Source organism: Anoplopoma fimbria, chromosome 6 (genome assembly GCF_027596085.1).
Source record: "Anoplopoma fimbria isolate UVic2021 breed Golden Eagle Sablefish chromosome 6, Afim_UVic_2022, whole genome shotgun sequence".
Lineage (NCBI taxonomy): Eukaryota > Metazoa > Chordata > Actinopteri > Perciformes > Anoplopomatidae > Anoplopoma > Anoplopoma fimbria.
In genome coordinates, this window is record NC_072454.1 from 54890 (window position 1) to 69538 (window position 14649).

The 14649-nt window shown below is 46.3% G+C and overlaps 1 protein-coding gene across 1 annotated transcript; it reads right to left on the minus strand.

Moving 5' to 3' along the window:
• Positions 1-805: 805 nt before the first annotated feature.
• On the minus strand, positions 806-14438 carry prkn (parkin RBR E3 ubiquitin protein ligase). The gene is given in 14 exon segments (XM_054600693.1): positions 806-1185; positions 1279-1396; positions 1670-1900; positions 8163-8224; positions 8341-8477; positions 9463-9490; positions 9493-9526; positions 9528-9578; positions 9784-9867; positions 10179-10294; positions 12287-12569; positions 12777-12966; positions 14017-14106; positions 14302-14438. Coding segments are annotated over 14 exon segments (1665 nt in total). The 3' UTR covers positions 806-1081.
• Between the last annotated feature and the right edge of the window lie 211 nt (positions 14439-14649).

Below are 14649 nucleotides of genomic sequence, written 5' to 3' on the forward strand. Positions count from 1 at the left end.
GTGGAACAAAACAGACTTATTTCATAAAACAGAAGAATCTGAATGAAACCAACGGCATCAACAGAAATAGTTTTATAAACTTTGAATTTGTAAAACCAACCGTCCTCCTTTGGGACAGCTGAGACACATGAGCTATATGTTAACACTCCAGTGTCTCACGCTGGTCTAATTCAGTTTGTGATCCTCCTCAGACCTCCAGAGACCACCGCAGAGCTGATTGGCTTTCCCTGACATTCTTACCTTAATCTAACCAAACCTGACCAACCCAACTAACAAAGGCAACGAGAACTGACCAATCAGAGGCAGAGTGGGTCTTAGTCCAACAGGAAGTCATCATCACTGGTTCCCTCCACAAACAGCCAATGAGATTCTTCCATTAGATTCTGGATTATTACAGAAAATTATCTCTGTGTAAAACAAATGTTTATGATTTTACAGGTTTTGTTCATCAACATAATCTTCACAAATTAACTCCACTTTTATGATGTTTAAAGTGTAAAGTAAAAAGCTCACGTTAGACCATAAAGGAGCTCCACCACGGTCACATGACTACATGTTAGACCATAAAGGAGCTCCTCCACGGTCACATGACTACATGTTAGACCATAAAGGAGCTCCTCCACGGTCACATGACTTCATGTTAGACCATAAAGGAGCTCCTCCACGGTCACATGACTTCATGTTAGACCATAAAGGAGCTCCTCCAAGGTCACATGACTTGGACAGGACTATGCACTCTATACGTACTGACTCAATTTTGAAAATAGAAGAAATGATCCCATCAAGCTGTTTGTTTGTTGTCTGTTTGATTTTTCACAGATAAATAAAGTTTTTATTTCATCTTTGGTTTAAAAACATTTAACCACTGGCAAAAAGAACAATCTGACTTATGTATTCTAATAAACAGATTTTTTGATTCTGACAGACAGAGAATGCAAAGGAAACGTTGATACTTATACATGTTATCAACATGTTATACAAGTTAAAGGAGAAATGAACAAAGATGTCGGCGGTTTGATTCCCAGCTGCTCATCATAGCTGCTCGAGAGATTTTCGGCAGGAGATGTGAAGCTGCTGATTTTTATCCGAACCAGTGGTTCCCCATACATTCTGTGTTCCAGGAGACGCCACAGAGCCAACACCAGTCGGCTCTGCACAGAGGACACCGCATGTGCATGCAGCCGCCTGCAGGGGGAGACAACACAGTACTTCATACAGTACTTCATACAGTACTTCTTACAGGACTAACAGTACTGAGACTGATGAGTAAACGGTTACCGTCTCTCTCCACAGGAACCGAACACTGAGGACAGCGTTTAGTCGACTCCTGCAGGAGGAGTAGGGAGGCTCGATCCCACCTCCCTCTAAGAGACGCCTCCTCCTCCACCATGAAACCCTGAGGAAGAGAGGAGGAGGAAGAGAGGAGATCATAGAGGTTATGATGTCATGTATGATGTTCATAGAGGTTATGATGTCATGTATGATGTTCAGAGGTTATGATGTCATGTATGATGTTCATAGAGGTTATGATGTCATGAATGATGTTCATAGAGGTTATAATGTCATGTATGATGTTGTTCATAGAGGTTATGATGTCATGTATGATGTTGTTCATTGAGGTTATGATGTCATGCAGGATACATTAAAAGTACCTGATTGGTCAGCTCACCTGAGAGGCTTCAGCAATGGGCGGGGTCTGCCCAGTGAGACACGCCCCCTCATGGTACTCCTCCCTGCAGTGTTTGCAGAAGACGAAGCCACAGCCGAGCTGTCTGTCACACTGCACCCTCCTGCTACCCTCAGGTGGGATAAGCCCCGCCCCACAGCCAGGTGACGGACACATCAGACCTCCATTCATCAGCAGGCACTCCTCGGCCCCGTACTGCTGGTACCGCCCATACTGAGGAACACAAGCAGACCCCAGGTCTAAATATGAATCTAAATATGAATCTAAATATTGATCTAAATATTAATCTAAACATGAATCTAAATATTAATCTAAATATGAATCCAAACATGAATCTAAATATTAATCTAAACATTAATCTAAATATGAATCCAAACATTAATCTAAATATGAATCTAAACATGAATCTAAATATTAATCTAAACATTAATCTAAATATGAATCTAAACATGAATCTAAATATTAATCTAAATATGAATCCAAACATTAATCTAAATATGAATCTAAATATTAGAGTTTACAGGCTGATTTTAAAAGTTTATGATAAATAAGATGAAAAAGGACAAAAGTGAGTTTGTATCCTCCATTTAGATGAAAGAGCTACTAAACCTTAGTATTTAGTTGTGTTTTAGTATGAGAAGGAGGAGAGAGAGGAGAGGTTTTTAAAGTCCCTTTATTGTTTCATTGCAGGCAGACACTATATTACTGCATTGGACAACGTAAATAAATCAAACAATTCATAAAGCACAGAAAAAAGATAGACTGATCACAGATTAACGATCAGCTGTCCCTCCTCCCCCACGGAGCATAAAACCCCCCCAACAACCCAAATGCGGCAGAAGGCCGTCACATTGTCCATCATGTGGTAGTAAGTATGTTCCACCCTGAGTCGGGCCTTCAGCAGCCCCTTCAGAACCAGAACCAGCTCCACACTGCCAACACTCTGAGCCCGGTTCCTCCGTGTCAGCCAGATGGCCAACTTAGAGGCACCAGATAAAAAGTTCATCAAAGTATGTGTGTGTTTCCTCTTCGCAGAATACTGCGGACCAAAGATGAACAAAATAACAGAAAACATCTCCCGAGACCCTGGAACCACCTTTTTAAAAGTTCAAACATAGCTGACAATCGAGGACACTGAACAAATAAATGTAGAAGATTTTCGCTCTGAGAGCAGAACAAACACCCCTCCCCCAGCTCAGGATCAAGGTTCTCTGTATCTGTTCGTAGCTATCGCTCCGTGTACAACCCTCCACTGGAGGTCTGCTGTCCGCTTCTCAACGGGCAGCTTGTACAGAGACCAGCTGCCTTTAGTGAAACATCTGGACCAAAGAACTCAGTCCACCTCGACTCCTTCATCCCTGCCAAAGAGCGCAAGTTCCGAACCTTGACGCAGGTGTGGTAGACGGCTCCCCCCCCAAGTCCTGACACTTGTCCAGGTGTGGGGTTATAAAAGTGAGCAACTGATTTTCTCCTTCCTGCCACTCCCCCACAGAGGGGGTGATTGTCAGAGAGGGGAAACAGTACTCCGGGTTCACGACAAACGCTCTCTGGGATACCGATAGGGCGGCACAGACTTCCTCCACCACTCTGTTGATCAGCCTGACTGAGGTGATGTTGATCAGCCTGACGGAGGAGATGTGGATCAGCCTGACGGAGGTGATGTTGATCAGCCTGACGGAGGAGATGTAGATCAGCCTGACGGAGGTGATGTTGATCAGCCTGACGGAGGTGATGTAGATCAGCCTGACGGAGGTGATGTTGCTGCTTCCTCTCAGGTCGTCCACCGATGTCGCTGTCATCTTTAACAGATGGCCCAGTTTGGTGCAGCCAGCCTCTCTGAGACCGGCTCCAGGCTGGCAGATTGCAGTGTTTTGGCCTTTAGAAAGGTGTTAAAGAACAAAGGCTCCTCAAACAACCACATTCCAGGAACCTCAATGGTGGCGCGTGTGGTTTTGAGTATCTGCCATGCCTGCAGCACGGAGCTGTAAAAAGGTGCAAGTCCAGTGAGGTCCAGGTTCTCCGGTTGCAGGAGGAACAGCTGCTTGTCGTAGCCCAACCGCCCGGCTCTCCTCAGCAGCAGTCGAGCTGTGTCGAGCCAGCTTGGGCCACAGTTGTACAGAAGTCTTTGAGCTGTCCGGAGTCTGGAAGAGGCAATTTTTGACTGGATGTCAATCAGCCCTTGCCCGGCAGGTACAGAGCTGCTGCTCGGACCCAGTGCTGGCCAGACCAGAAGAAGTCCACGATGGCTCTTTGGATGTCCTCCATCAGGCCCCTTGGTGGCGTCAGAGCGAGAAGTCTGTACCAAAGAGTTGAGGCGACTAAGTTATTGGCAACCAGAACCCTTCCCCTATACGACAGCTGGGGTAGCAACCATTTCCACTTAGACAACCGAGCGCACACTTTCTCCTTCACTCCCTCCCAGTTCTTAGCTTGGAAGCCGTCTGTGCCCAAGAACACTCCCAGTACTTCCAGTCCCTCTTTCCCCCACTCAAGTCCTCCAGGCAGACTGGGCACTGCTTGATCCCTCCACCGTCCCACCAACAAGGCCTCACTCTTAGCCCAGTTCACCCGTGCTGATGAGGCCTTTTCGTAAGAGGACACGGTGTCCTGTAAACATGAATGTCCTCCTGACTGGAGACAAAAACACATACATCATCTGCATAAGCAGATACAGTAGGAGGACGGTCATGACTGGAGGACCCCGGCAGTGAGAGACCACTGAGCCGACCTCTCAACCTGCACAGCAAGGGCTCAATGGCTAAGCTATAAAGTTGACCTGAAATAGGACAACCCTGTCTGATCCCCTCGCTGTACAGGGATTGGCCGACTCAGCCCTGCCCCTGTCTTCACCAAACACTGAGCACCACTGTACAATAAACCAACCCAAGCCATGAAACCATCACCAAAACCAAAAGCCCTAAGTGCAGAAAACAAATAAGAGTGATCCACCCTGTCAAAAGCTTTCTCCTGATCCAGAGACACAATCCCAAAGTTTACATTATCATTCACACACAGATCCAAAGTGTCTCTCATGAGAAAAATGTTGTCCACAATAGGTTTGGTCTGGGTTCACAACTAAGTCCAGGATGTCCTTCAGTCTATTTGATAAGGCTCTGGAAAGCACCTTATAGTCTGTACAGAGGAGGGCAACTGGCCTCCAGTTCTTAAGTGAAGCCTTTCTTTGGCAGCAGGGAAAGAACTGCTCACTGACAGGAGACAGGGAGAGATCCTGCTCTGAAACACTCTACTAGAACACAATACAAATCAGGTCCAAGGGGATTCCAGAAACGTTTGAAAAAGTCAGCAGATAGACCATCAATCCCTGGTGCCCTTCCCGATGCCATGTGGTTGACAGCAGCTGTCAGATCCTCCAGAGTCAGCTCACAATCCAGAGCAGCTCTCTCCTCCGGGTTGAGCTGAGGAAGCCCCTCCAGGCGCTCCTGCCGACACTCCATGTTGCACTGCTCTGCCCCAAAGAGGTCAGCGTAGAACTCCATGGCATGGTTCCTCATCTCGCCCGGACTGGTGGTCACCCTGCCTCCAGGAAGCCTTAGGCAGGTCATCCGCTTCCTCTGTGACACCGATCTCTCCAGGTTGAAGAAGAACAAGCTCGGGGCGTCCATGTCCTTCAGCTGGAGGAAACGAGCCCTGACAAGTGCTCCCTTCACCCTCTCCTGCAGGAAGGAGCTCAGCTCCAACCTCTTCTCCTGCAGCAGTTGACCAGCAGCAGGATCTGAGTCCCTGTGTAGTCCCTCCTCTATATCCCTGATGTTGACCTCCAGCTCTTGAACTGCTGCCTTAATCTTAGCAGTGGAGTGGGAAATGTACTGTTGGCAAAAAACACGAACTTGTGCTTTTCCAACCTCCCACCACAGCTTCAGAGAACTAAAGTCAGTTTTCCTGGTTTTCCACTGATGCCAAAAGTTCTCAAAGCTCTGACAGAAAGCACTGTCTTGCAGCAGCTTGTTGTTGAAGAGCCAGTAGGATTTGCCCCTTTGACCTGGTGTAATGATCAGATCAACAGTGATGAGGTGGTGGTCAGTGAAGCCCACTGGAGTTATACTGCTGTGGAGTAATCTGGAGCTGAGACTGTGTGAAATGTAGATCCTGTCTAGTCTGGCTGCATTAACCCTGTTGTTGCTGACCCTCACCCATGTATACTGTCTGGATTGTGGATGTTTTATTCTCCATGTGTCTAACAGGTCCAGGTGTGTGATGACCCTGTTGAGGCTCTGTGATGATTGCGGATGGGGTTCCTCACTGGTCCTGTCTACGGTAAAATCTAAGCAGTTAAAATCACCACCAAGAACTAGTTGATCTTGCTGGTAATTCCTGAGCTCATTGTCTATGTGGACAAGCGAACCGTTTGTGTCCAACATCTCCACAATCAAAACATCTAAGCTGTCCTGAGCTGGCATACACCATGTACGACCCGTCACCGTGCTTCACTCTGAAGGAAACCTCCAGTGTCTGTGACGGGGAGTCCAGAAACATGAACACCTGCCGCCTCAGAGACTGAACGTGCTTCAGTTTGGGATCTTTACATCCCAAACTCACTGTTTTTAGACCATTGGCAAATTTCCCAAACCTACGGAGCTCGTTCTCTAACGACTCGTTCGGGATAAACGGAGGAACACCTGATATGGTGATCCGTGTGGAGGTAGCTGACAGCGGGGACGCCTGCACCAATGTGTCCCTGATGACCAGCTGATAGACACCAGACACATCCTTCAAGAACACCACCACTGCTTTATTCATTCTGGATGCAAAGCAGAGTTTATCGTGTCCTACCTGCTCACCGACAGCCAACAACACCTCCTCTATAGTGACGCTGTTATCAACAACACCTCCTCTATAGTGACGCTGTTATCAACAACACCTCCTCTATAGTGACGCTGTTATCAACAACACCTCCTCTATAGTGACGCTGTTATCAACAACACCTCCTCTAGTGACACTATCAACAACACCTCCTCTATAGTGACGCTGTTATCAACAACACCTCCTCTATAGTGACACTGTTATCAACAACACCTCCTCTATAGTGACGCTGTTATCAACAACACCTCCTCTATAGTGACACTGTTATCAACAATAGTGACACTGTTATCACCTCCTCTATAGTGACGCTGTTATCAACAACACCTCCTCTATAGTGACACTGTTATCAACAACACCTCCTCTATAGTGACGCTGCTATCAACAACACCTCCTCTATAGTGACGCTGTTATCAACAACACCTCCTCTATAGTGACGCTGTTATCAACAACACCTCCTCTATAGTGACGCTGTTATCAACAACACCTCCTCTAGAGTGACACTTATCAACAACACCTCCTCTATAGTGACGCTGTTATCAACAACACCTCCTCTATAGTGACGCTGTTATCAACAACACCTCCTCTATAGTGACGCTGTTATCAACAACACCTCCTCTATAGTGACACTGTTATCAACAACACCTCCTCTATAGTGACGCTGTTATCAACAACACCTCCTCTATAGTGACACTGTTATCAACAACACCTCCTCTATAGTGACACTGTTATCAACAACACCTCCTCTATAGTGACACTGTTATCAACAACACCTCCTCTAGAGTGACACTGTTATCAACAACACCTCCTCTATAGTGACGCTGCTATCAACAACACCTCCTCTATAGTGACACTGTTATAAACAACACCTCCTCTATAGTGACACTTATCAACAACACCTCCTCTAGAGTGACACTGTTATCAACAACACCTCCTCTATAGTGACGCTGTGACGCTCAACCACCTCCTCTATAGTGACACTGTTATCAACAACACCTCCTCCACAGTGACGCTGCTATCAACAACACCTCCTCTACAGTGACACTGTTATCAACAACACCTCCTCTATAGTGACACTGTTATCAACAACACCTCCTCCACAGTGACGTGACACTGTTATCAACAACACCTCCTCTATAGTGACACTGTTATCAACAACACCTCCTCTCCTCTATAGTGACATCAACAACACCTCCTCTATAGTGACACTGTTATCAACAACACCTCCTCTAGAGTGACACTGTTATCAACAACACCTCCTCTATAGTGACACTGTTATCAACAACACCTCCTCTATCAGTGACACTGTTATCAACAACACTAATCTCACTCCCTGCCGGATTGACGGAGGCGGCGTCTCGGAGGACGCCATTCCTCCTGAAAACCCCCTCGACACAACCACCTAACACTCGAACACAAACCAGTAAAACTGTTAGAGACTCACCTGATCATGCACATTAGACAGGTGATGAAAACCAGTAGAAAACCCAACAAGAAAACAGTTCAAAACTCTGCGCCACTCGCACATCCACCACCACCACTAACGCTCACCGGAAATGGGAAGAAAGGAGAGGAGAGGAGGAGAAAGAGGAGGAGAAAGAGGAGGAGAGGAGGAGAAAGGAGGAGAAAGAGGAGGAGAGGAGGAGCAAACACTCACCTGATCGTCTCCTAAAATCCTGAAATGATGCGACTCTTTAATGAGAGAGTCGACACAGCCGGCTGGAGACACAAATATTTATTATTATGAATGATTATGACATCTGTCGTCATAGTTACACACTTTGATTTATTGTATTGATGACACGCTCAGTCAATGATGTCACACTGAGTCTCACCAGCACACGGCAGCGAGTAGCCAATCACAGGATGAGACACAAACTGTCTCTCATTGAGACGAGTCCGACAGTAACCATGGAAACAGTCCAGACAGATCACATGACGCTCTGAACATTGGAAGACCAGGACCACAGCCCTGAGAGACAGACGGGGGGAGAGAGACAGGGAGGGAGGGAGAGAGGGAGAGAGACAGGGAGAGAGACAGGGAGAGAGACAGAGAGGGAGACAGGGAGAGAGACAGGGAGAGAGACAGGGAGAGAGACAGAGAGGGAGAGAGGGAGAGAGAGACAGGGAGAGAGACAGAGAGAGCGACAGGGAGGAAGTTACTGTGTGTATACTGACAGAGGATGTGAGGGTCTTACTGTGTGTGTTACTGAATGTTACTGTGTGTGTTACTGTGTGTGTTACTGAATGTTACTGTGTGTGTTACTGAATGTTCGTGTGTGTTACTGTGTGTGTTACTGAATGTTCGTGTATGTTACTGTGTGTGTTACTGAATTACTGTGTGTGTTACTGAATGTTCGTGTGTGTTACTGTGTGTGTTACTGAATGTTACTGTGTGTGTTACTGAATGTTCGTGTGTTACTGAATGGTCGTGTGTGTTACTGTGTGTGTTACTGAATGTTCGTGTGTGTTACTGTGTGTGTTACTGAATGTTACTGTGTGTGTTACTGTGTGTGTTACTGAATGTTACTGTGTGTGTTACTGTGTGTGTTACTGTGTGTGTTACTGAATGTTACTGTGTGTGTTACTGAATGTTCGTGTGTGTTACTGAATGTTCGTGTGTGTTACTGTGTGTGTTACTGAATGTTCGTGTGTGTTACTGTGTGTGTTACTGAATGTTACTGTGTGTGTTACTGTGTGTGTTACTGAATGTTACTGTGTGTGTTACTGTGTGTGTTACTGTGTGTGTTACTGAATGTTACTGTGTGTGTTACTGAATGTTCGTGTGTGTTACTGAATGTTCGTGTGTGTTACTGTGTGTGTTACTGAATGTTCGTGTGTGTTACTGTGTGTGTTACTGAATGTTCGTGTGTGTTACTGTGTGTGTTACTGAATGTTCGTGTGTGTTACTGTGTGTGTTACTGAACTGAATGTTAGTGTGTGTTACTGTGTCTTACATGATGTCGGAGCAGGCGATACAGGGACGTCTCTGCTGTTGGTCATAATTAGGTCGAGGGCCATGTGAGATTTCGTCTTCTGAGGTCGGATGGGACGCACACTTCATGTAGAACTCCTGTACACACACACACACACACACACACACACACACACACACACACACACACACACACACACACACACACACACACACACACACACACACACACACACACACACACACACACACACACACACACACAGTGGAGACACTACATCTCCCAGAATGCCACTGGATGAATTGACGTTAACAGACACACTGAACTCGGACGGCCCCTTACCGCTTCGTTACTGTGACAACCGTCTGATTGACACAAGCCATGGACGCGACCGGGGAGGAGGACGTCGTCCCAACAGGACGGACCCTGAGAGGACACAACTGATACTGTCAGGGACATCACCTTCACCTTCATCATATCATCTTATCTATCTATCTATCTATCTATCTATCTATCTATCTATCTATCTATCTATCTATCTATCTATCTATCTATGTGTGTATTTTTGGACTAAAACACACATATATTTATTTATTTATTTATATATATATACATTTTTTTTTAAATATATATATATATATATATATATATATATATATATAATTTTTAAATCTTTTATATATATATATATATAAATAAACAAATATATGTGTGTTTTTGGACTAAAACAGACTCACCCTGCTGATTGTCAGAGTTGTTTGTCTGCAGCTGCTGCAACGCACTCTCAGCTTTCCCGGTTGGATCGACCTACAGCTCTTACAGTACACAAAGAAAGTACTGCAGGTACGCACACCTGTACACACAAGTACACACAATCAGTGTACTACTACTGATTCATGAAGAGTACTACTTAAATACTACTGTAGTACAGACATACCGCAGGAGCACTTAAATACTACTGGGGCTGTGCTCCCTGAATGTAGGGTTACTTGTGGTTCTCAAAAAGTACATCAACCAGAACCTTTAGTTATCAGGCTCCTCTTCTGTGGAACCAGCTTCCAGTTAGGACTGGTTCAGGTCTATAGTTAGGACTGGTTCAGGTCTATAGTTAGGACTGGTTCAGGTTTATAGTTAGGACTGGTTCAGGTCTATAGTTAGGACTGGTTCAGGTCTATAGTTAGGGCTGGTTCAGGTTTATAGTTAGGACTGGTTCAGGTCTATAGTTAGGACTGGTTCAGGTTTATAGTTAGGGCTGGTTCAGGTTTATAGTTAGGACTGGTTCAGGTTTATAGTTAGGACTGGTTCAGGTTTATAGTTAGGGCTGGTTCAGGTTTATAGTTAGGGCTGGTTCAGGTTTATAGTTAGGGCTGGTTCAGGTTTATAGTTAGGACTGGTTCAGGTTTATAGTTAGGACTGGTTCAGGTTTATAGTTAGGGCTGGTTCAGGTCTATAGTTAGGGCTGGTTCAGGTTTATAGTTAGGACTGGTTCAGGTTTATAGTTAGGGCTGGTTCAGGTCTATAGTTAGGACTGGTTCAGGTTTATAGTTAGGACTGGTTCAGGTTTATAGTTAGGGCTGGTTCAGGTCTATAGTTTAGGGCTGGTTCAGGTTTATAGTTAGGACTGGTTCAGGTTTATAGTTAGGGCTGGTTCAGGTCTATAGTTAGGGCTGGTTCAGGTTTATAGTTAGGACTGGTTCAGGTTTATAGTTAGGGCTGGTTCAGGTCTATAGTTAGGACTGGTTCAGGTTTATAGTTAGGACTGGTTCAGGTCCAAATTTAGGCCTGGTTCAGGTCTATAGTTAGGACTGGTTCAGGTTTATAGTTAGGACTGGTTCAGGTCTATAGTTAGGACTGGTTCAGGTCTATAGTTAGGCCTGGTTCAGGTCTATAGTTAGGACTCGTTCAGGTTTATAGTTAGGACTGGTTCAGGTCTATAGTTTAGACCTGAACCAGCTCTAGATATGCTGCTATAGGCCTAGACTGTCGGGGGACTACCTAGGATACACTGAGCTCCTCTCTCCTCTTCTCTACTCCATCTTTATGAATTAATGTCCCATTTATGCACATTACTGGGAGTACTGAAATACTACTAACGTACTGACATACTGCATGGGTATTGAAATACTACTAGGGTATTGAAATACTACTAGAGTACTGACATACTGCAGGAGTACTGAAATACTACTAGAGTACTGACATACTGAAGGGGTACTGAAATACTACTAGAGTACTGACATACTGCATGGGTACTGAAATACTACTAGAGTACTGACATACTGCATGGGTACTGAAATACTACTAGAGTACTGACATACTGAAGGGGTACTGAAATACTACTAGAGTACTGACATACTGCATGGGTACTGAAATACTACTAGAGTACTGACATACTGAAGGGGTACTGAAATACTACTAGAGTACTGACATACTGCATGGGTACTGAAATACTACTGGAGTACTGACATACTGAAGGGGTACTGAAATACTACTAGAGTACTGACATACTGCAGGAGTACTGAAATACTACTAGAGTACTGACATACTGCATGGGTACTGAAATACTACTAGAGTACTGACATACTGCATAGGTACTGAATTACTACTAGAGTACTGACATACTGAAGGGGTACTGAAATACTACTAGAGTACTGACATACTGCATAGGTACTGAATTACTACTAGAGTACTGACATACTGAAGGGGTACTGAAATACTACTAGAGTACTGACATACTGAAGGGGTACTGAAATACTACTAGAGTACTGACATACTGAAGGGGTACTGAAATACTACTAGAGTACTGACATACTGAAGGGGTACAGACACTGTGGCCAGATTAACTGACCTTTCAGACTTGCAGCCTGAACCTCCTCTGTCACCTCCTCTGCTCCTCTGTCACCTCCTCCTGCTCCTTTCTCTCCTCCACCATCACTCCCCTCAAGAATCACCGCCAAGCCGGAGGAGGTGGAGGGGAGGTGTGAGGAGCTGAGGTCCAGCCTGGTCAGAGCATTCTGCTCGTCCTCCCCTCCCCGAATCAGGCGCTCCTGCAGGAGGAGAAGCTGGGAGGGGGAGGAACCAGATTTAGGGAGGAGGACATGGATGGTACTCTGCTCTGGGAGGTCACAACCCTGAGAGGAGAAGGAGAGGAGGAGAGGAATAGAGGAGGAGAGGACGAGAGGAGGAGAGGAGGAGGAAAGGAGGAGGAGATGGGGAGAGGACGAGAGAATGAAGAAGTTAATAGTAAATATAACAAGAAAAAGTATCAAGGAGGAGGTGAGCACTCCACCTCCTTGTGCTGTAATTCTTTGTCTCTTCTCTCAGTGGCTCCTCCTCACCTGCAGTGTGAAGGAGCTCCTCAGCTCCCTCCCAGCAAACAGAACCCTGAGGAGCTCCGGACGGACTCCCTGCTGACTCCCCACCAGCTCCTTCAGCTGCTCCACCCTCGCCTCCTCCTGCAGCTCCACCGGCACACCAGGCCCCAGGTTGTACCGCACGAACACTGGAAGAATACAAGTAGTACTTTTACTGCAGGAACACTGGAAGAATACAAGTAGTACTTTTACTGCAGGAACACTGGAAGAATACAAGTAGTACTTTTACTGCAGGAACACTGGAAGAATACAAGTAGTACTTTTACTGCAGGAACACTGGAAGAATACAAGTAGTACTTGCAGGAACACTGGAGACCTCGAGACAAGTTGTACCACAGTAGAAACTCGGTAGAACCAACCACAGCAGAAGCACACTAGCCCAGAGTAGAACTCAGTAGAACCCTGGTATAATTGAACAGAGTAGAACCTCGGTAGAACCTCAGTAGAACCTCAGCAGGGCTCAGTAGAACCCTGGTATAATTGAACAGAGTAGAACCTCAGGTAGAACCTCAGTAGGGCTCAGTAGAACTCAGTAGAACCTCAGTAGAACCTCAGCAGGGCTCAGTAGAACCCTGGTATAATTGAACAGAGTAGAACCTCGGTAGAACCTCAGTAGAACCTCAGTAGGGCTCAGTAGAACCTCAGTAGAACCTCAGCAGGGCTCAGTAGAACCCTGGTATAATTGAACAGAGGAGAACCTCAGTAGAACCTCAGTAGGGCTCAGTAGAACTCAGTAGAACCTCAGTAGAACCTCAGCAGGGCTCAGTAGAACCCTGGTATAATTGAACAGAGGAGAGAACCTCAGTAGAACCTCAGAACTCAGTAGAACCTCAGTAGAACCTCAGCAGGGCTCAGTAGAACCCTGGTATAATTGAACAGAGGAGAAGAACCTCAGTAGAACCTCAGTAGTAGAACTCAGTAGAACCTCAGTAGAACCTCAGCAGGGCTCAGTAGAACCCTGGTATAATTGAACCCTCAGTAGAACCTCAGGGCTCAGTAGAACCCTGGTATAATTGAACAGAGGAGAACCTCAGAGAACCTCAGTAGGCGGAGACGTCGAGAACCTCAGAGACCTCAGAGGGCTCACCCTGGTATAATTGAACAGAGTCAGTAGAACCTCAGTAGAACCTCAGTAGAACTCAGTAGAACCTCCTCAGTAGAACCTCAGCAGGGCTCAGTAGAACCCTGGTATAATTGAACAGACCTAGAACCTCCCTGGTAGAAGAACCTCAGTAGAACCTCAGTAGGGCTCAGACCGAACCTCAGTAGAACCTCAGCAGGGCTCAGTAGAACCCTGGTATAATTGAACAGACCATGGTGAGAACCTCGGTAGAACCTCAGTAGAACCTCAGTAGGGCTCAGTAGAACCTCAGTAGAACCTCAGCAGGGCTCAGTAGAACCCTGGTATAATTGAACAGAGGAGAACCTCAGTAGAACCTCAGTAGGGACTCCGAGTAGAACTCAGTAGACCCGACCTCCCGAGTAGAACCTCAGCAGACCATGGGACTCAGTAGAACCCTGGTATAGACCATGGTGAGACCCGAGACCCCGGACCATGAGACCTCCGAGTGGAGACCCGAGACCCATGAGACCTCCATGCAGACCCGGCTCCGAGACCGAGACCATGGTAGAACCTCGAGAGAGACCTCAGCAGGGCTCCCGAGACCCGGTGAGAACCCTGGTATAATTGAGACCCGAGAGAGACCCCGGTGAGAGACCATGGTGAGACCCCATGAGACCCGAGACCCGAGACCATGGTGAGACCTCAGACCAGGGCTCGAGACCATAGACCCGACCCCATGGTGAGACCCGAGACCCGAGACCCGAGACCCCCATG